Raw genomic sequence first — 23,703 nt, forward strand, 5'->3', positions numbered from 1 at the left:
ACACGCAACTTCACTCTACAATACTCTATGTCAGTCCATTCTACTCCATGACACATTAACCTCTTCAGTGCCCATGACGAGATAGTCTCGTCATGGAGCACGGTCGCGCTGTGCCCATGACGAGACTATCTCGTCATGAACCCCACCCACTAATACAACGCCCGGCACAGGAGGGGGAAAGTGCGTGGCACAGAAGGGGTTAAAACATTCTACTCCCCTCTATGCCATTCTACAACACTCTACGCCGCTCCACACACTACTCTACGGCACTTCAATCTAGGCCACTCTACTCCACGACAATCTACTTTACTTCACTCTAGGTCACTCTACACTACTCTATGCCACAACACTTTACTTCACTCTAGGCCAATCCACTCTATGACATGCTATGCCACTCTCCACCACTCCACTCTATGCCACTCTCGCTATTCTACGCCACTCAACTCTCTGACACTCCATAAAACTACTCCACTCTGGCACTCTTTGCCACTCCACTCCATTCCACTACACAATATGCCTTTCCACTCTATGACACTCGAATCTATGCCACTTCACTCTAAGCCAATCTATTCCATGGTACTGTATGACACTCCAGTCCACAATACTCCACTCTATGACACACAACTCCATTGCACTCTATGACACTCCACTCCCTTTACTCCACTCCAGGCCCCTCCACTCTACGACACAACACCACTACACTATACCCCACTCTATAGCATACTGTATGCTTATCTAAGCCACTTCACTCCAGGCCACACTGCTCCACTCTACGCTACTTAACTCTATGACACTCTACTCCATTCTGTGACACTCTAATTCACTCTATACCACTCCACGACACTTTACTCCACTCTACAACACTTTACATTATGCCACTTTATGCCCCTTCATTCTACAACACTATAAAACACATTGCTCCGCAACATTATATGCCCCTCTACTCCACTTTACACCCCTTCCCTCTCAGTCCCTCCACTATGCACCACTCAACACTCCATATCACCTCACTCTACACCACTCCACTATTCACAACTCCACTCTACTCCACTGTAATACAAATGTAAGATAAAACATTTTGTTTGAGTGATTAAATAAGGGGAAAGTTGATAAACATGTAAGATTACTGAACCCTATTCTTCAAAACAAAAACTATGTAAATCTTTGCATTGCAAACTAATGCATATGACTTGCATTTATCTACTGGTTGACATGTAAGGCCGATCACACTCCCTCCAGTTATGTAGGAGTCAACTGATGTGTTTGGAGGCTTGGAAGAAGTTAACAAAGTAACTCCTCCAAAGTAATGTCATAATGTTGCAAGGGCTGTTAGTTGTCGGATTGACTATGTGAACTAGTCTCTGGGAAGAGTGCACTCGTAGACAGTGACCCGGAAGGCAGCCTTTCAAGATGTCTACACTGCCATGCTGGACATAGGTGGTAGGTACCTGGAAGCATCATTGACGGGAGGGACCCTGATAGGCCACTGCCCCAGCTAGATAGGAGTGATCAGACCTGAGTGGGTCAAAGTGCAGGATGGTCAGGGACTAGGCCTCACAGATGCATTGCCAGGCAGGTTCCCTGAGGCTCTCTCTGTGTCCTGGAGGCTATCTTCAGCAGGTGCAGAAGCACAGAAGATATAAAGACATTGCTGAGCACAAGGTACTGTGGCGGGCTATAGCTGGGCGATGTGCAGAAAATGAAAACTGGTGGATAGCAACACAGGGTGGATCACTTGGCCCAAGGGGGAGCAACTACTTATAATGAGTAATTATTCCTACATTCATTGGCCTACAGCGATTGCCACCACGTCTGCATTTCTCAGATAGCTGGCTTCTCACTTCTGGCTGCTCCCTTCTCACGGGCTCAGCCTGACATTTAATTGTCCATCTTAGAAATTCATCCAATGCCTCTATAAGGAATTATGCATCATTGATAAATGCCCACTACCCACTTCCGAAATAAACAGCCACTGAAAAATATTAACGTTTCCCCATCTGACTCATTATTGCGAGTGAGCATCTAGGCTAGGGCATGTAGGAGTGAGGACAGTGTGGTTGAATATATGTAACTAGAGTTAATGTATACCCTGCTTTTCAGTGAGCCATAGTTGTGCCCTACATTTGGACTGTACGGGTTTAGAGTGTGAATGGGATACATGCTATGCTTATGCATAGCCAGATGGATCTGTGGTCTCCTGAGAGTTTTAAATATAGATATATGTGAGGTCTTATGTGCGGATGTGTGAACATAAACCTGTGTTTGGTGCACAGGGTCGAGTCAATCAAAAGGGCCTGGGAGTGGTGGTATGGAGGTCGATTTTACTTCCTCATATGAATGTGTGTGTGCGTGTGGGTAGTGAGGACTTGTCAATGAAACGCCTATCTGACTCCATCTGCATTTAAAATAGAATTAAATCAGTTTACACTTTACAGCATGCTGAATTTTTAATTTTATCTGCAAAAAAAGACAGGAAATATAGGCTTTAGGTAGGCATCTTTTTTCTGAAAATGTTTTCTGTTTCAAGAAAGCACATTAGTGTTTATGGAAAAGTTCAAGTTACAATACATGAATAACTCAACAAAATATTATCGGAGTCTAACACGAGTCAGATCTAATATTAAAATAGAACCCCTATCAAAAATGTCAAGCGAAGAGCTGCTAGTTTAGAGGAACGTTCTCGACCACAAAAAATGACACAGCAGAGTCATAAATGAAATGGCAGCTGGCAACTGGGCCATGAAGGTTGAGATTACCCCATTTTGTGGGCCCTCCTCCACAAACCTTATAAGCGACTGACATCCTCCTTGGTGCTGGTGTTTGGCTAAGGTTTGAACATGGAGCAACAGTGGGATATTGGTTTGGGTCCATTTAATCCCTCTGGGCAAAATACCAGAGCCTTTTTCTGTCCCACTATGCTGTTTCTTTTGAAACTCTAAATATTTAGGGTCTGTTATTATGTCAGATGGTGAAAGAGGCGATCAAAAGATATTTTGAAAATTTGTGAATTATCTGTGGAGAACACAAGACTGAAGACCTCTCATGATAGCTGATGTGCTATTTATCTAAGTAGAATTGCCTTGTATTGTACTCTGATTTCAATTCAAAGACTCTTTAACTGGATTTCCCCAGGAGGAAGGGTGGAATTTCCAGGACTTACTTCCACTTCTTACAGTGGGCCACAAACTGCTGTGAGATTGCCGACTCCTATATCAATAATGAACATTTAGTGATGGAATGAGAATGCTGGGAAATGGGAATTCTAAATGGTAACCCAGAGGCCAATCACAATGTTTTAAGGAACCCTGGGCAAAGCACTACGCTACGCTCGCGTAGTTTGCGAAGATTGCGCTACTTCGCACTACGCGAATTGCACGTAGCACAGTGCAAACACCCGTAGCGTAGCGCAGCTGTCATTTTTTGCTTGCTCGCGGTCCTCAACGTCAAGTTGGCGACCGCGAGCAAGCAAAATGACATCCCGGCGAGACTTTTTCCTCGTTCGCGATCGGCAACATCAAGTTGCCGATTGCGAGCGTGGAAAATCAACCTCCCGGCGAGATTCTCAGCGTGGGGAGGTCAGGTTTCTCATTGCGAGTGGTCGCGTATGCTTGTGACCGCTCGCGATGAGAAATTACCAGTCTGCGTTGAAACAGCTGCAGCTCGAGTAAAAATCTACTTGAGCGGCAGAAATCTACAGCTCGCACTGTGCAAGATGCCGTTTTCAATGATTGCACAGTGCCGGATGCTTGTCCGCACTGTGCAATCATTGAAAACGGCATCTTGCACAGTGCGAACAGGGTACTACGCAGTTCGCGAAGTGCTACACGTAGCTCACGTAGTGCGAAGTGCACTTTGCGTAGCTATGCGTAGCGCTACTTCGCGAAATATGCCCAGGGTTAGTTTTAAGCACAGTCTGTGCTTGACTCTCTTATCCAATTTGAATGGGTCTCATTGGTTAGACCGTGGTGACTGGCTATTGGGAACAAATCCACAACAACCAAGACCATCCCAAAAGATCCTGCGGTCAAGAAAGTTTGAGCAATCTGAACAGGAACAGTTTTCCTATGTTCAGCAACAACGTCTACTTTTTTAATGTCTTCCCATTGAGCAGAATTCTGCCTTTTTCCCCACACTCTGCTCTGGTGATAAACTAAGATAATTGTGTGACCAAGTTCAGCACTCCTTTTTTCGATCTTGCCACAGACAACTTTAGCTGTCTTTCACAGACAACTTTAAAACCAATAAATATACTTAGAGTGCACATTGGTTCTGTCCTTTGCTCATGCCTGGATGATAGTCTGATCTATTTCAATTACCTGAATTGAATTTGAAGGACTTTATCCCTATTTTTGTGTTTGGCACGTATTCCAGCATTTCTATCTCAGCGTTCTGAATGGATAAGCTGTATCCTTCCTCTGCTGTCATTAGGGAACCTATTTTAGGTCTAGTTTGAGATAGCTTTGGCTGTCTCATCAGACTAATGTTTTTCAAAAAACATTAATACACCCTATACATACATACAGAGGAGGGCCTTTTGGTCAGTGAGCTTCATCTATTGGTCTGTTAAACTGTCATTAGCATTTTGTTTCTGATCACATGTAGCTTGCTGACTGGGAAATGCAAAGGGTGAGCCCACTATACCCACTGGCTCCCTTCACTTTGAGTCTCTGCACAAAGCCTAAGCACATTGTTCACATCCACCAAAAATAGTTCCTTGCTCTTATTGCTACACCTGTTTCAAAGTGTGCTTTATTTTTTTTATTTTATATCTGGCTATTTATTTTGCTTGCACTTTAGATGCACAGTTAGATAGTAATATATTTTCTGCCTCCTTTTAAAGTTTCTATTATAACGTGTTTAAGTGACACTGTAAGGTTATAGATGCCTGCAACTTGTGTGTTTGGTTTAGTGGTGAATTATTCCTGTAACCTTAATAAATAATAAAACTCATGGCACAACTGAAAGGTTTGTTATTTAAATAAAATCACTATCAAAACAGCTACTTTAGTTAAAGTTCTTATTTTTGGGCGCAGCATTTTAAATGTTTTATTTTGTGCCATATTCTGCAATAAAAACAAACAAGTGATCAGCAAAACGGGACCCAATGGTTGTTTCTTTTGCATGCATCTATGGGCAATACACTTACACTTTTCTATTTAAGGGATTGCATGGCCCTTCCTCTATTTCTCTCCTATGTTTAGGTCTGGCTTGACAGCATAGGTGTCATCAGACATTATATTCAACAACCTTAAAAGGGCTTTAAGAAACACCAGCAGGAGAGGGCTTTGGATCTGCCCATGTTGTTAGCCAGGAGTACATGTTTTTATTGGGCAGACCTTGTGTTCTTCCACAGACAAAGTGCTTTGCCTATGTGCAGCTGCAATCATTTTGTTTATTCAGCTGCCTGAGCCAGCAAGAGTAAGGCTGTCTGAGCTTTAACTTTCAGGGTCACACGCATGGCACTGTAATGCTATCAAAGTGTCTAAGAAAACTGGATAATTTCATGTTTGTTTTTGTCTGTCAGTAGCACAAGTGGGTGGAGAGCAGTAATTGACTTTAAACTTCAGAGTGCAGTTTTGTGTTTGGAAGCACAGGGCCACGCTAGTATACATGGATCTTAAGGTCTGACTTGACGGTGAAACTGTTGCCTGACCTTATGTGATCTCCAGAAAAGAGCTTTCAGGGTTCAACTAAGAAAGGGGCTTAGGCTCCATCTAAATGTTGGTTCCCCTGAGTACAAGATTTGAATGGATGATCTAGGTGCTTCCATTAACAAGACTGCTTCTCTTGTCTTTTTAAGCTGGTAGGAACGTTTATAACAATACAGCATGACTGAATTGGTTATGGAGGCAAGCCAATGACCATGGCTAGAAGAGTGATCTGCTTATTATTAAATGTTATTATAAAGGAACTATCCCTAATATTTATTGTGAAAAGCATCTGTTAAAACAATATGCTTTCAAGGATGGATCGTTATAACACTGTGCCTAAGCCTGAATGCAGCGATTTTATTATATGGAGTTTCAGAGATTACTGCAGTATGCAAGAGATATTTTTTGTGGGTTAGTCAGCTGAACAAACTCTGGAAATAAGATATTCACTACAATATTTCTTGTTAGGCTCAACTAGGAGTGATAGTATTTTGTGCTGCCAACTGAAATGTTGTATACATTTGCACCTTTAGTACTGTGTACCGAATGGTTGCCTTGTGAAAAGCTTACACTCAGTACAATAAGGTTGAGTTGGTTATGGTGACCGGCCAATGATAAAAGCTATGTGCCTGACTGTTTATTATGAAAAGTTACTAAAGGCAGTGGGGCTTGACATACTGATTGTGAAAAGCATATGTTAAAGTTAAAAGGTATTTAAGAGTGGATTTGTATTACTCCAAATTCAAGCCTACATGGAATCGCATACATATGGTATGGTATAGTAGAAAAGTTTAACTGTGAGAAGCCTTGTTTAGCCCCGTTAGGAGAGATAATATTTTACTTTGCCATATGTAATTTTGTAAGCATTTGCAATTTTATGACTGTATGCCTGATGGTTGCCTTGTGAGAAAACTTATCCTCAGTTCAGAAGCCTTTTTTAGTAACGGGGACAAGCCAACAATAACACCTATAGGCTTTGTGTGCAGCAGTGCTTAATTTGAGCCGGTGACTTCCGGTGCTCAGTACTGGCACTTAATTGTTAACACCGGGGCTTGTGACAGTCTGCTACAAAGTGGCATGGTCTGCCTAATTTAGAGATGACCACAACAACAGTTAAATATTAAATCAATATACATTAAAAATTACTATTGCCTGCCGTCCAAGCCATTCTTATAGACTTGGGGGCCTGAATTAATCTGAGTTGTCGCAATTGTAGGAGTGTGATGGTTAGTAGTTGTGTTGTTACTATCACTGGCTACATGGCAGGCGCAATGTTTGGTCTCCTGACAAGAGCCCTGGCACTTAATTTCTTTTTTTTTTTTTTTTACAAATTAGGCACTGGTGTGGAGGGAAATGTTATGCCCGATACCATTGGTCTGGCCTGTTCATTATGAAAAATAATTACAAAACCAGTAGGTCTGGCCTATTTTCTGTGAAGAGCATACGGCAAAGCCAAAACAGAGGATTATTATCACATTATGGTACAGCTTGTAGAAAGGTATTTGTTTACATGCAATTACACAGATCACTAGAGTAGGCAATGGTTTTTGTGTTAGCTTCGCACTCTGACAAACCCTGGAAATAGCATTTCACTCTGATGAATCTTGTTAGGCCCTATTGAGCCGGTTTGTATACTGTTTTGCCAACTTACATTTTAAACATGTTTGTAATTTTATATATGTATGCCTGATGATTGCCAATGTATGCACACTTCAAGAGGCCTGGGTTGTATACAGTGTCGAGCTTCTGGTAAAGAATAGAAACCTGATCAGTTCACTGGGAACAGTTATGTCAGATTCCTCTGGTGTGATCTGTTTTAATGAAAAGTTATGACAAAGCAATAAGGCATTGCTTACTTATTGTGAAAATGATGCGTAAAAGGCAATAGGCTTTCAAGGGTGGATTGTTATTACACTGTGCTAAAGCTGCATGCAGGTAGTTTGTTCCATGAAATCTTGCAGATTGCTGTAATAGGCAAGGGTTTTGATGTTGATGATCCTCCTGAACACACCACGAGGACAGACAATTTGCACTATGGTAATCCTTATTAGGCTCTAATATTAGGACATTTGTATTGTTTTGACAACTGTATTTTGTACAGATTTGTAATTTTATCACGGTATACTTGACGGTTGACTTGTGGGAAGGCTTTTGAACCAACACAGTAAGTCTGAGCTGGGTTTGGTGATCAGCCAATGGTAAAAGTTATAGGTCAGATTGTTTATATTGAAAAATTATGTTATAGGCAGTTGGCCTGCCATACCGATTCTGACATGCATATGTTAAAGTCAATAGGCATTTAAAGGAAGATTGTTATTTCCCTGTGCTAAAGCCTAGAGACACACATTGTGTTACACAGTATCTGGCAGATTGCCACACTAGGCAAGGGTTTTTGGTGCTGGTTAACCCTTCTTACAAACCGTGGGTATAGACTATTTTTACTGTCAGAATCCTTGTAAGCCCCTCCTAGAAGAGAATCTGTTTTGCTGTGCCAACTGTAATTTTTTACACTATATTTATTACTGTATGCCTAATTGTTGTCTTGTGGGAAAGCTTATGCTCAGTACAGGAGGTCTCAGTTGGTTTTGGTGAGAAGCCAATGATTACAGCTACAGACATGACTCGGTTACTAGGAAAAATATTTCTGTTGCCATAGATCTGATCTATGATGAAAAGTTATGATAAACACATTAGGCCTGACATATTGATGGTGAAAAGTATATATTAAAGTCAAAAGGCATTAAAATGTTGGATTGTTGTATCTCTGTACTAAAGCCTACATATAAGTATTTTGTTACATTAAATGTCACAGATTACCTTTGTAGGGAATGATTTTGGTGTTGGTTAGTGCCTCTGACAAACCATAGAGGGAGAAGAATTGCACTGTAATAATTCACGTTAGGAGCTCTTCATCCTCTCTGCCATAATTTTGTAATGAGAAAATCATTAAATAATACATGCATCCAATATATATATGAATTGCGGGACTATGTTTACCATGATGCACCTTGACTCACTTGAGGCCCAGCCAGGGTGGAAACGCATTAATGAGACAATTAATGCCTGTAATTTGGGCTGTTGGGCTACACCAATAAAATTGCACTGCCTATCAGACGATTTGTGTCGCTTGGGCTGCTATTGGCAAAATGTAGGGTAGCCTGCAGGTGGGGAGAGGTAGGGCCTCCAAATTTAAGGAATGGATTAAGGACATGACATACTGTCTAGACTAGAGCAAAGCAGCATAGATATATGGGATCCTCTCATGAATTATCTTCTTCAGACCTCACAGATGGGGGGGGGGGGGGGTAACCATTAATCACCAATGCGCTTAGTTAGTTGTGCCTACACACACATCTCAAAAATGGCCTCCGAAATGCGGGACAATTATGAACCTTCTCGGAATGGACACTTGTTGTGTAAACCTCAAGGAAATGTATGAAATGTGCAACCTACATAGAGGAAAAGCAAGAAATACTATTGATCTGTCATTGCTGTACGTGCTCGGTGCTGTGGGAACATAGTGTAAGAACTGCAACAGTGTACTATTCATTGTCCATGCCGTGAACCGTTAGTTGTATACAAATGAAAATGTTAATAAACAAAGTTTTTTAATTAATGCCTGTAATTACCTCTGCTGTTGTCACGCCTTGGCCAGTGATCAAGGGCTGGGAAGCACGAAACGCGCTTGGCCGGATGATTCCGGTGCGACCTTCGGCGTTTAATGCAGGAATAAACAGGAATGTGACTTGCCGATGTGTGCGTCTTTGTCCGGGGACAAACCTTTCTTTTGCATTTAATACGGCCAGGACTATGTTTACCATGATGCACCTTGACTCACTTGAGGCCCAGCCAGGGCGGAAAAGCATTTAATGAGACAATGAATGCCTGTAATTACCTCTGCTGTTGTCACGCTTTGGACAATGATCAAGGGCTGGTAAGCCCGAAACGCATTTGGCTGGATGATTCCGGTGCGACCTTCGGTGTTTACTGCAAGAATAAACAGGAATTTAACTTGCCGATGTGTGCGTCTTTGTCCGGGGAAAAACCTTTAAATTCCGCCATAGAGATAGGGCTGGTTGGTTAGTCCTTTGGTATGGCATTCTCTCCTTTTGTAGTTTTACCTTAGCTTCCTTGCTTTTCCTCTTCTTATTTTAATGTTTCTTAACAGAATACTACACTTCCCCAGGTATTGCTAATGGGTCGCTTGTGTGCCACTCATTTCATCTGCAGGTCACTGCATCCCACGTGGCCCCTTTCTCTAAACCAGGAGACCATTATGAAATGCTGTTGTTTATAGTGTACCGTTGTTTTACCATTCTAAGATAGCCAAAACATTGGTTCTAAATGTGGCGACCATGCTTGAACTTGAAAACAACAATAGACTATTTACAAAACTTTTGCAAGACGGACACCTGCTGCTATGTTTAGTTTTGTTATTGCATGCATACGCCTGCCGTTCTCAGACAGCAGCGTTTTTTTGCTTTCTACCTGTATTATTTTAATTTGTTGCATATGCTGTTGAGTTTGTGTGTTTTATTGTGGTTGTGTTAGAGGGTGAATGCAAGTATGAATCAGTGGATGGATGAATGGATGCAAAGATGAGTGACAGAGTGCATGTATGATGACCTACTGAATGTCTAAACCAATCAATGACACAGAAGTCACTTTCATTCATGAGCCAGCCCTGCTGGCATGTGCGATGCTTGTTTTAATGTGGGTCCACGTCTGTAAAACTAGTGTTCCACTGAGTACTCTGTGCGTGCCATCTATCATTGCATATGTACCTCTGCAATGTTTTAATACATTTGGAGAACTTGTTTCCTTTCTGTCTTTAAAGTACTTCATCTTTTGGTATCAGCCATGTTGTGGTCTGCTGACCACATTCCTGCATGGCTATATAAAAAAAAAAAACCACAGAGACCAAAAACCATTCAAGCACGACCCCGCAGCTAACAAGGTGTCAGGTTCTGAGGGTGAATCTACTAATGGTACCCTCAATATTACAGTAAAACCCTGCAATAAGAATGAATATGGGACCCCAACACCTGATTTCTTTTCTGCAACGCATTGGATTCCAATTAAATTAGTGCGGGATGAGGGCGTATTCAACCCCAGCATGCTTCAAAATTCTTGATATGAAGTTGATTCTCCCTAGTGAAGGTGTATACATGTCAACCTCCAACCAGAATTAAGGCTTCTATGGGGTATTTGATGAAGGGGTAGGACGGTACCATGCTTTCCCAGCTGCAGAACTCATTGCGCCTGCTGCACTTCCAGTTGTGATGAACGCCATAAATCTCACAGCATGTGTGGTACATTTGCCTCTGGGGAGTCACTCAGGGATTTCATACCAGAGTGTCAGCTCAATACTGGATGCCCTTGTGTCCTTCCTTGATGGTTGTCTGTCCTAGCATTTGTCTGAAAAGGCCTACACCCAATTCTGGGATATAAAAAAATGTACATCAACTTGTTTAAATCTAGGCGTTGCTACATAAGGTTACTGTGTGTATATTACCTTTTCTGTGGATCAATTGCTGTCATTCCATTTAGAAGTCCTATACACAAAAGATCACGGATGTAACTCAGTTTTCGGTTGCGCTACATAACAATACATTGTTTTTTTATATAACGCTTCATACAAGTTTTTTAGCCTTTTTAGTTCTAGCTTGACAGCTCAACTTTCACCAGATCCTATGTGATAAAAAAAAAAGGAATGTTAGTGTACTACTTGGAGGTTATGGCTTCACCTACATGTACAGTATTTGATAGGGCTGAATTTGTGTGCTTTCACTGAAAAGAGAGCTTTAAGTGCACCTTTTGGCATGTAGCAAAGCTTATACTCAAATACTCAATACAGCAGGGTCTGCTGGTCTTGGTGGCAAGCCAATGATCATGGCTATAGCCTGGCTGAAATTTTTTGATACAGGCAATAGGCCTTATGTTTTATTGTGAAAAGCATATTAAACATGAACCCATTTAAAGGTGGGCTGTTATTACTCTGTATGAGAGCCTGCAGAAAAGGATTTTTTTTCTCACAGATTACTGTAGTAGGCAAAAGTTTTGGTGTTGGTTACTGCTTCTGACAAATCGGGAGTACAGAGGATTTGCTCCGTGAGAATCCTTGTTCGGTCCTCTTGGGAGAGATAGTATTTTTCCTAGCCTCTTGTAACTTTGTATACCTTTCTAATTTTGTAACTGTGCGCCTGATGGTTGCCTTGAGGGAATGCCTATGCTCAAATATTTTGCTTATGCTCAAAACAGTAGGCCTGAGTTGGTTATGGCGACAAGCTATAGGCTTGATTGCTGCACTGGGAAAAGTTATGTTCAATGCTATAGATCTGATCATATCTATTATGAAATGTTAGCATTTACTGTGCAAGGCATATGGTAAAGTCAATAGGCCATTAAGGATAGATTGTTAATACGCGGTGCTGAAAGCTGTAAACCAGTATTTTGTTACAAGTAGTCCCACAAATTACCTTAGTAGGCAAAGCTTTTTTGTGTTGAGTACCCCCTCTGAGCAACATTGGGCAAAGAAGATTTGCACTATGAGAAAAAACCTATCCTTTAGGACAGATAGAGTTTTGATTTGCTAGTTGAAACTTTGTAAACTTGTGTAATTTTTATGACTGTATAGCTGATGGGCCGTATGTAAAAAACTCCACTTTTAAAACATCAACTACATTAAAATAGAGTAGAAACTGTTGAGGAATATGGTTGCATCCCTCATTAATACCTTTGATCGTTCCATTAATATTACATTTTAAAAGTTGTTTTTATTACACATATTCTTTATTTTATCTAATTGTACACTAATAACCCATTGTAATACCTAAATGGTAGCCTTCTATGAACTCTAAAAACCATTACTGCCCATTTATACACCATTCCATGACCCCAGATACCTCTTTATGCTACCCTTCGCTGTACCTAAAAACTCCTTACGTGCCCTTCTTGCTGCCCTTCCGTGAACCCTAAAATACACTTATTTACCCTTAACACTGCCCTTTATTGCACCTTAAAAACCCCTTACTACACTTTCACACTACTCATCGCTGAACCCTAAAAACCCCTGAACCACCCTTTAGTGCTAACCTTCCTTAAAACCCTAAAAGTCTATAACTACCTCTTCACACTAGCTGTCCCCGAACCCTACCAACTACTTAGTAACCCTTAACACTATCCTTCACTGAATTCTAAAACATCTTTACTACCCCCTCACAGTATATGCTCTATTCTACTTTAGCTAGAGGATGCCCCCTTGCCCATGGCCCCAGTGCACTTACCTTTGCCCTATAAGGCACAACATTTTTTCATTTGTTTGTAACCACAACTTTTTTCATTCTATTGTTTCAGTTAACAACATTTTTGACACTACCTTTTTCAGTTGTTTTTTTTCCACAACGTTTTGACTGCAAATCCTTTAATGGTTTTTCCTGTGAGAAAGCTTACCCTTAGGGCAGTAGGGCTGAGCTGATTATGGCAACAAGTGAAAAATAACAGCTATAGATCTGAGTGGTGCACTGTGACAGGTATGCCAGATGTCATAGGTCTGATCTGTTTATTATGAACTGTTACAACAAAAGCAGTAGGCCGGATTTATTTACTATGTAACAACGGTTAAAGTCAATAGTCTTTAAAGGTGCACATCTTAGATTACATTTGTAGGGAAGGATTTTGGTGTTAAGAAACCCCTTTGACAAACCCTAGGGGTAGAGGATTTGCAACCTAATTCTTGTTAGAATCTCTTCGGAATGCCTGACAGGCTTAGCTGTCTACAAGATCTTGTAATTAGGAAACATTATTAAATATCTGCATCCATATATACAAATGTATATCCAGATCGATACATAGAGGAGCTATTGGTCTGCTCTTTTCTGCCATTGATTTGTCTGAGTGTCATTTACACTATGCTTCCATCCGTGACAGCTTACTGCATGAGGTAGTGTTTCAGTCTACATCAGTCATTGGCCCTCTTTGCCATCTGAAAGACAGCATTTTCTGATCACATATGCACATCTAACGAAAACTTTGCGCTTCAGTGCAGGGCGAATATTTCTGTCCTTTTGTTTTTTCCTTTTATAGTTTCCCTTTAATTTGTTTGCTTTTACTCTTTCTATTAATTTTTTATTAAGATAATACTACAGCAGGCAGTGCTAATGGGTTACTTAGTTGCCACTCATTTGATTTGCAGCACCCCACATCCCGCAAGGCCATTAACACTAAAGCGATCAATCATTTTGGAAAGCTGTTGTCCATAGTGTATCATTGTTTTACCACTGCAACATGGCCTACACATTGGCTCTAAATGTTGAGGCCACACTAAACTTTAATACAGCGATTAGAGTATGTGCAATATCACTGCAAGAAGAACATCTGTAATTTTCATTATTGCAAGCATGTGCTCACCATGGGGCTGATTACGACATCGTAGCAGGATCGGAACCACCCGCCTGTAAGGCAGCGGTCCCGCACCCCAAATCACGATGCGACCGCCACCGTGGCGGCCGCATCCAGCAATTTAATATTGCGGCGGGTGCTGCAGGCTGCAGCACCCGCCGCAGTGTTAAATGGCCATGTCGTGCATTTCCATGCACAAGGTGGCAGGCAACGTGTGGTGCCTGCCACCTTGTGCATGGAAATGGGGTACCATGGGTACCCCCCAGTACACCAACACCCTTCCCCCCACAGAGAGGGGGCCCGCAACGGGCCCCCGAATACAGCCTCCGCCAGCCTTTCCATAGCGGTTCCACCGTCATGGAAAGGCTGGCTGACGTCAGCATTGTAATCTGGCGGGCCGTGCCTGCTAGGCACCGCCACCATATTACACATGCTGACCGCTCCGCCAGGCAATCGTGCCAATTGCCTGTGGCAGAAGCGTGGAGAGCGGTCATTGCGACTACCGCGGTCGCGCAGCGATTCCCCCTGCCATCCTAATGTGGCGGGGGGAAATGAGAGTCAGATGGCAGAGGGACCGCCACTGCACAGCTGGCGGTCCCTCCGCCATCGTAATCGGCCCCCATGTTTGGTGTCCGGCATGTTTACATTTTTTTCCTGCTTGTATTCTTTTAATGTATTTTGCATATCTTACGTTGAATCTGGAGGTTTTATTGTAGAAGTGTTAGAGGGTGAATGCAAGAATGAATCAGGGGAGTTTAAAGACAAGTGCATGCATACTGTCTTATTGAGCGCCTAGACCCATTAATAAGACAAAGGCCACTTTTATTCATAAGCCAGTCCTATTGGCATTGTCAATCCTTGTTAAATATTGCAATTTCGTTCTTACTATTACCCAATTTAATAATACTCAGTTTTACAAGAACAAGTTAGGCTGCTGTTCCCTTTGGGAAATTGAATTGTTAAGTGCAGGTCACAGAAGATGCTAATAGCGAGTGTTGAATTAATAGAGCTATCTCGCCACCAAACTAAAAAATATGTACAGTTCTCTCTATCAATCTGTACTTTCTCTTCAACTCCTCTCTGCTAGGAGATGTTCCTACTACTTCACGCCCATTCTGTGGATCTTCTCAACTCCTCTCTGCTAGATGTTTCAACTACTTCACGCCCATTCTGTGGATCTTCTCAACTCCTCTCTGCTAGATGTTTCAACTACTTCACGCCCATTCTGTGGATCTTCATTGGCCGAAGGCCTGGAAACTACTCATCCAAAATATCCTTATTCGCCACAGTGAAATATGAAACTCTATAAATAAAATGTCTCCTAAAACTGAATTAGATTATACAACCCAGAAAGCAGTTGAAAGACCCAATATGACACAATATCATCAGTTTGATAAATAAATGACAGTGCTTCTTTTGGGCATAACGAAGTGCTTTCTTTTTATAAATGACCACTTCCGAGTACTATAAAATTGAGAAGGGTTGGCGTTTGGCACAAGATTAAAAAAATACGTTTTTTCGTGGTGCTTGTGATCAAAACAGGTGGCATTTATTGATGTGGGTGCAGGCCTTCAAAATTATAAGCCCATATAAAAGTCTTTTTTGGGAGAATCTAACTTTTTATTACACCAATGATCAACAAAAGTTTTTTTAAGCTTCATTTGAATCTATGAGTGTTAGACTTGGCATATTTTGGAGTGTTTCCCCTGTCTTTTTGCTTTCTGAATCTCCTGGTTTTGACTCTGTTTTTGCTGGTTTAGTGTCTCTGCACAGTTTCTTACTGCTGCTCAGTGTTAAAGTGCAAGTGCTCCTGTTGTAAATTGTGTTATGGATTGGTGTTTCCATGATTGGCATGTTTGATTTACTAGTAAGTCCATAGTACAGTGCACTTACAGTGCCAGGTCCTGTAAATCAAATGCTGCTAGTGGGCCGGCAGCACTGATTGTGCCACCCACAGAAGTAGCCCTGTAAAAGTAACTCAGACCTGTCACTGCAGAGTTTGTGCGCAGTTGGTAACTGCCATGTCGCCTAGGCAAGTGCACCTACTTGCCAGGCCCTTATCTTCCCTTTTATAAGTCACCCCCAAGGTAGGCCCAAGATACCCCTGTGGGCAGGGTGCTGTGTATGTTAAAGGTAGGGCATGTTCTGATGTGTCGGACATGTCCTGGTAGTGAATTACAGTGCATTTCGATTTTGATTATGGAAAGGCTATCTGTCTCATGAGGTAGAATAGGAGTTTATTTATAACATCTTATAAATATAACTTCCCATTGGGATAAGATAAAAAATAGAGTTAGGCATGCCTTGACTCAGAATGTAAAAATGCATCTTTTAGTAAAGATGATTTTTATGTTCTGTGTTTGAAAATGCCCCTTTTAGACAGTAAGGTATTTTATTGCTTAGCCATTCTGTATGCCTCTGCCGGGTTTGTGGATTGACTGTCTGGCTTTGGAGTGACAGGGGATGGGGATGTGCATTTTCTTCGGACAGCACCGGGGTGAGGGGTGGGGGGGGAAATCGAGGTGTGTCCTGCCTTTCCTGGATGAGTCAGGGCTGGGCTGAATAGACCTGGGCTGAATTTAGAGTAGTGGGAGGAGATTTCTTTGCAGCTGAATGGGCCTGGTCTGCTGTAGACAATGCTGTCTACGCCTCCTGCTGGGGAGCTGGGCCAGAGAGGACCAAACTGGTTTGGACTAAGCACAGACACTCTGTGCCTGAGACAACAAAGGAATTTGGAGTATAAATATTGGGGCCTAGGCCCCAGAACTTTAGAACTCGCTGGAATCAAGGAACCTGCCCAGGAGAAGAGCTGAAGAGCTGCCAGGAGATGTACTGCCCCTTTGCTGTGTTGTTGCTTTGTTGAGTTGGCCTGCAGTTGCTGCTTCTGCCTTAGGCAGCTAAAGGACTGGACTGAACTTTCTTTACTTGTGCTGAATATCTGCAAGGGCTTGAAGTAGAGCTTGCCTCCTGTTCGGAAGACTAAGGGACTGCAAAGATTTCTTCAACCTCTGGGTACCACTTCTGGAACCGCTGTTTCAGTTACCACAGAGAAGGGAAACGCAAACGACTCCGTAGCTGGCTCTGTGTCCTGACGGCACCGCAGAGGGCACCGTCCGCATCTCGCACCGCAACCCTGGTCTTACCAAGAATGATGACCAACGCTGCCACCACCAAACCACTGCATGCACCGTGACCTGTGGGCACCGCACTCTGTACCGCTTTGCTTCACTTTACGTCGCCATCTTGGTCTCACCAACGCAACTGCTGCTGCGGACTCCGAACACCCGTGATCGCATCGTGGCTGGGGGCACCGCTCGTAAGTTTCATGATGCACCGCCACACATCCCACACCGCCTTCTGGGCCGACTGATGCCAACCCCCGCTAACCGGCTCTGTCGCTTGCCCCGCCTCACCCTGCACCATAAGCCTTGGTCTCACTGACGCCGTCTGGACGATTGTCACCGAGCCGCTGCCTGCACCGCATCGTGAGGGCACCGTGCACTGCACCGCATCCATTTTGCAACGCAACCGAGACAGTTGCCACGACAGGCTTGCACCAATGTGCCCGCCACAACAAGAAAAGTACTGTTCAGGAGTCTGTCCGCGCTTTCGCTGGGCCGTACCGATGCAGTCGGCTGGAACTGTTAGACTCTGTTGTTTTCAGCATTGCGGTAGCCCCGGACAGAGCTACTGACTCATAAGAACTGTGTTGTTGAGGTATTTCTGCAATTTTAAGGCTATCTTGCAAAGTATATATTTTTAAGTACTGTATGTTGGATTCTTATCGTTTTGGTCTTGTTTTGGATATATACAAATATTGGATATTTTTTAAACTGGTGTGGTGTCCATTTGTAGTGTTTTCACTGTACTACTGTTGGTTATGTGCAAATGATTTACGCACTGCCTCTGAGATAAGCCTGACTGCTCGTGTCAAGCTTCCAAGGGGGTGAGCAGAGGTTATTTTAGGAGTGTAATTCCCTTAACCCGGACTATGAAGATGGGTCCCTACTTGGACAAAGTTGCAAACCATTGCCAACTAGAGACCTCCGTTTCCAACACTAAGCATAGGATGAAAACAGCACAAATACTAGTTCATGCCATTTGTCATTCAAAAAGCATACCTTGGTTCAAGTCTGAAGAGCCAGTCCTACTCTGGAACAGACTTGAATGTGCCTTTGGCTAAAGAAAAAAAAAAAGGACATTCCACAAACCTGGATAAACTATACACACCATATTTGTGATTTATTCTAAATTGTTATGCTTAACTACAGGCTCTGTACTTTTACGGTCTTGCGACAACTTTGTAATCAGTAGATTGAGATATATTTAGAGTAGGATTTTGGTTTGCCAAATGTTTATGATTAGATGGCTTGCTCGCCAATTTCGATTCTCTGCTTTTGTTTCGAAGAAGGTCCTCCTGCTTTATGTGTTTGTTTCACACTGTTTTTAATAGGATGAACATATTTTTCCACTTCTAAAGTCAGGGATTTATTTTCCTTTCGAATGTTCCATGGCATTTCACTTTTTGCAGTAAACTGGAGTACACAACGCTTCTTCTTTTCCAGGACAGTCATTGGTGCTTTGCCATCTCTAAGGCCCTCTACCCCCCCAGATCCCCGAGTCTAGGCTGTCATTGGAGAAGGGACAGAACAAAAGTCAGAACCTGCCAGTATTGCCTCGGCCACAACTTGTACCATTGCGATTAAATAACTGGCAAAGCCTATAGCAGAGACAGGCCATCTTGGTATTGTATTTGGAGTACATTATAATTGTTACATCATTTCACGATGGACTTGACATGAACTTAACATTTATTTGTAAAGCGCATGTTCACCCAAGGGTATCTTGGTGCTGAATAACAGATGCTTATTGTTACCCAGGTCAATGGTACTCATTTTATCGACCTCAGAAGGATGAAAGGCTGACTGGATCTGCCGGAATTTTAACCTGTGACAATTAGGTTGATCACAGGCCCCTACAGTGGACACATTAGTCCATTAAGCCACCAGACCCGGCATTTATATGCAACGTAACATCCATCTTGCAATGGTACAACGGTAATGAAGTATTTAAAATAACGATCTCAAGATGGCTGTCCATTGCAAATGGCCTTGCCATTCCATATGCCTTAACTGTGTATACACATGTACAGGCAACAGAGACGAGTGTGAACGATTGGCTTGCCAAAGTTTGTTTAATTTTATTGACAGGAGCACTGTTCTGCACCAGGTGCACTACTATGCTCAATGTATTGCTTCTTGAAAAGCAATATACATTACTGTAATGCACATTTTTAATGTACTGCCCCTTTCAAAACAGACGTGCCCAACAGTAATGTAATGTGCTCTTATCTCCTCTTGGAGGAAATGGACATCTACATGTGGCTAGAGCCTTTTGCATCTACTGTTGTACCTGCCCTTAATGCCGGCCGTTATGGACTTATGCATTCACTATCTTGGGGGCTAACAATATATAAGACATAAGGGTTTGGAGGCAAAATACGGCCCAGTTATAAAGTGGAAGTGGATGGAAGCAATCTGGAATCACAGTGTTAGTGCAAAGATAAATTCCTCTTCTTTTCTGTAATCAAAAGTATCTCACCACATGAAAGTCTTATGAAAAACATTTCATAAAATGCAAGAACATATTTTAAAAGATTGAATCGGTGATTTAAACTTTGAGCTGCTAAACCACAAAGTTGGCAAGAGCTTCACAGCAACCCACCTGCCAAAGTTTAAAATCCCTATGTTGTGTTGAGGGAGGAAATGCTCACCAGAAGTGGTCTCACCGACATGACAAGTGCAGTTTTCGGCAAAAATGTAATGGCAGAGCCATCATGACATGTTTATAATTTATTTGTTGTCTACTAACAATCTCCAAAGCAGAGATTTGGTTCTGAAAAACAAAAAAATGTCCCTGGTACACATGGATTTGTCTTCCTGCATGCCAGAAACATTTTGGTTGCATTTCATCCCCTTTGTGACCTTTACACCTTACATAGAGATCACAAACAGGAAAAAAATATATTTACGTTGGATGATCACCTAATATCACAAAGGCCTACCCACTATGACACCCAGTGTTAGATGGGCCATGTTAAAAGTTTCTGATGGCAGAACCTGTTGAGGCTTAGTCATTGGAAACCAAAAACCAAGAGCTTCTCTACCCATAAAGAGAAAAGGAAATGAGAGTTGAACACACAGGACATTCACTGGTTTTTGGTGGATGTCTCTTTTCTGCTCCTCTCTACAAGAGGCACCAAGTGTTGTGGTTTCCATTCACTTGCTTCTGAAATCACCAAAGGAGGAAGTCAAATGCATGATAGGCACCGCAAAACAACACACTATCAAGTATTTAGAGGGCTTACAAGCTAAACAAGGATGTGGTCTAACAGCTAGGCAGGACACAGCTATATAAGAAAATAGTGCTCAGTGGCTGTAATTTAAGCCTATCGAACAACAACACAAATAACAGGGGGTGTCGCCATGGGAGGTTACACAATTAGACAAGGCGGTACTAAGGAGGATCTACTGCGCCTTTTGACCAAGGATCAGCCACATTTTACAGTGGACAATGACAAGCCAATAAAAAATGTGGGTGGAGAGTGGGCGGAGCTTCAAGTCCCTACCTAAATACAACATACCTCGTGGAGAAGCGCATGTGCTGCCCAGGCACGACCTAAAAATGAATGTATCTGTCTGTAACGCAACTGGTGCTCATGTAAAGAGCTCTGATACCTTCGGGTCGAGTTCTCGCTATATTGAACTCCCCAACAAAAAGTACAATTTGGGTAGGTGACAATGCACACACTAAATAAGGGTTACCTTCTTGTGATGCCGAACTTTTTTCTGCTTCCTGTATAAATATTGAAAACATCTGCGTTTTCACCAATTTCTTCACAAATCTTCGAATTGACTTGGACTTTATATCTTGACAGAAAGATTTTTCTTGGAACCTGGGTGGCTCATTTGTACTCCGTTTGATATGTGATGCGTAATGTCCAACTGTCCTGACAAAGAAGTGCATGAAGGTATCTGAAACACTCTTGTTCACTTGCTCTGGTGCTGGAAAAAAAAGTATTACAAATCAAATCCACAGTGGGAATTTTTCTTTCTCAAAGAATATTCACGGGTTGTCTTTTATGATTTCAACTAGTGTGACGACCATTTCTGTAACCCAAGCACTCCCCCATGTCTCATTTCCGCACAATATCAACAAGTAAATGCTATTCTCAGCTGGAAGACACCGACACCTTCCAGAACAGGCTACAGATAGTCACTCAGAGTAAACTCTTTTTAAAGGTTCACATGCTTAGAATGGGAAACAGCCTTAACGGCTGAACCCTGCATCCCTTTACCACGCAGGCCTAACCACGCATACGTCTTTACCATGCACGATTGTAAAAGAATATGCCTTTATCACACATGCTTTTACAACAAATTTCGTTGTAAAGGCATGAATGGTAAAGGTATATGCGTGATAAAGGTTTACAAGTAAATGTATAAATGTATATATAGTATATATTACTAAATACCTGCAAAATACTTGTATGTGTATATATATATATATATATATATATATATATATATATATATATATATATATATATATACATATATACACACACACATACATAAAGATCTTTCCTTAGGGTTTAGGGTGGGTATGGGTTTTTGGGTAGGAAAGGCACTTTTAGGGTGGGTATGGGTTTCTGCCTGGCAAGAGCATTCTAAGAGTTTAGGGTGGGTAAGGGGTTTTGGATGGCAAGGACATTTGTAGGGTTTAGGGAGGATGGCATGGTTTTTGGATGGCAAGGTAATTTTTTTCTTAGAGTTTAGGGTGGGTAAGTTATTTGGGTGGCAAGGGAATTTTAAGGCTTAGGGTGGGTAAGGGAGTGTGGGTGGCAAGGGAATTTTTAGGGAGCATCAGGGTCTCTGGTTGGCAAGGGAATTTTTAGGGTTTAGGATGGGTAAGGGAATTTGGGTTGGGGGTTGTTTTTTTTTTTTTATTTCTTTATTGAATAGAGACCACGGGTACAAACAAGAAGAGACATAACACAACATTCAATTAATTATGCAATGCAGGATCAATTCGCAGAGTTTAAATTTACAATAGTATTCAGCAGATTTCGAACTGTGAGACAACTTATACTACTAATACATAAAATAATTCCATTATATCGTTCATTACAAACAAAAAACAAAAAAACATCTTACATGTCCATATATGCACTGACGGCGCCCCATATTAGCTGCCCCAATGCCTTTTTCCGCCTCCTCTTAAAAGTATACAAATTGTATTCCATATTGTACGTGAACAAAAAACGAGTTCTCCACATATCAATTGGGGGGGCATCAGTTTGTAACCACGCTCAGGCAATACACATCCTAAGCACTGCTGCTGCCATGAATATCAGATACCTAACTTCATTACTAGGGTCTGTGCGCACACCACCTGCGTCTATACCCAGCAGAATCTCACTAATTGACAACTGTATAGGAGCACCAAGAATCTCAGATAAAAACCTGCTTATATGTCTGATCAATTCTGATAATTTAACACAAGTGGCGAAAATATGTGTTACATCAGCATGTAGAGTATTACATCTGAAACACTTTCCATCTGGATCTCCACCCCACTTTGCAATTTTATCAGGCGTGCGATAAAGATAAAACAGAGTCTTATAATGTTGTGCCTTGAGATTGGCAGACATAAATAAACGGCAAGCCAATTCAATCGAGAGCTCCAACGGTATTTCAGGGCACCCCAATCTTTCTTCCCATCTCGTACGATGAGTTTCCAAGTCGTTAGACATTGTCTCAATGATTATATTATATAATACTCCTATACGAGAACACTTTTTATTTGCCTCAATAAGAGGATTAGACACATTCACAATATTCAGTTTAACAAAATACTCACACATCTGCAAATACTTAAAAAAGTGCGAAGTGGGTAGCTGATATTGTTTCTTCAGTTGAGAGAAAGATTTTAACCCATCTGATGTATATACATCTCCCACTGTTATTAAACCTCTTAAACGCCAGTTAACCACAATGTGATCCCAGCATATATTGGGGTGCAATACCGGTGCGATTAAAGGGGTATATATAGACACGTTTCGGATATTATATTGCTTCCTTATTACCTTCCAGACCTTATACGCAGCGGCTATCACCTTGAACCTAGTGCGCTTATAGTAGTTCCAGTCTATATCAATAAAAAGACGATTCCTAGCTTCGGTCCCTAAAAGCAGAGAGTATATAGAAGGTTGTAGTGCTGGCTCCACGGGTCCCTGACCGGTTAATAAAACATTCTTTCTCTGCAACATACATACATAGTAGTACAGAAGAAAATCAGGGACTGCCCATCCACCCACTGCCCTAGGCAGCATCATATACTTCTTAGCCCGTCGCTCTTTCCCCTGGGACCACATGAACCTCATACATATCGCTTGCAATTGTGAGATACGTGTACACGTAATCTCTAATGGTAGACATCGATAAAGATACGGCACCTTAGGTAATACCATCATTTTCAAGATGTTGCATCTGCCGACCAGTGTCAAATGTAAACATTCTAGCTGATCCAACTGTTTACGGACCCCATGTATCAGCTTCTGCCAGTTAACCTCTACCGTAGTCGAAGCTCC

General features: G+C 41.9%; 1 protein-coding gene across 2 annotated transcripts in view; it reads right to left on the minus strand.

The window, feature by feature from the left end:
* DENND2D (DENN domain containing 2D) overlaps positions 1-23,703 on the minus strand; it is a 736,340-nt gene that overhangs the window by 16,729 nt on the left and 695,908 nt on the right. For both annotated transcript variants that reach the window (XM_085600175.1, XM_085600177.1), the window contains one exon: positions 20,876-21,115. In XM_085600175.1, the coding sequence (XP_085456301.1) occupies positions 20,876-21,115 (240 nt within the window). The remainder of the gene's footprint in view (positions 1-20,875; positions 21,116-23,703) is intronic.

This window comes from Triturus cristatus, chromosome 1_2 (assembly GCF_964204655.1).
Source record: "Triturus cristatus chromosome 1_2, aTriCri1.1, whole genome shotgun sequence".
Classification (NCBI taxonomy): Eukaryota; Metazoa; Chordata; class Amphibia; order Caudata; family Salamandridae; genus Triturus; species Triturus cristatus.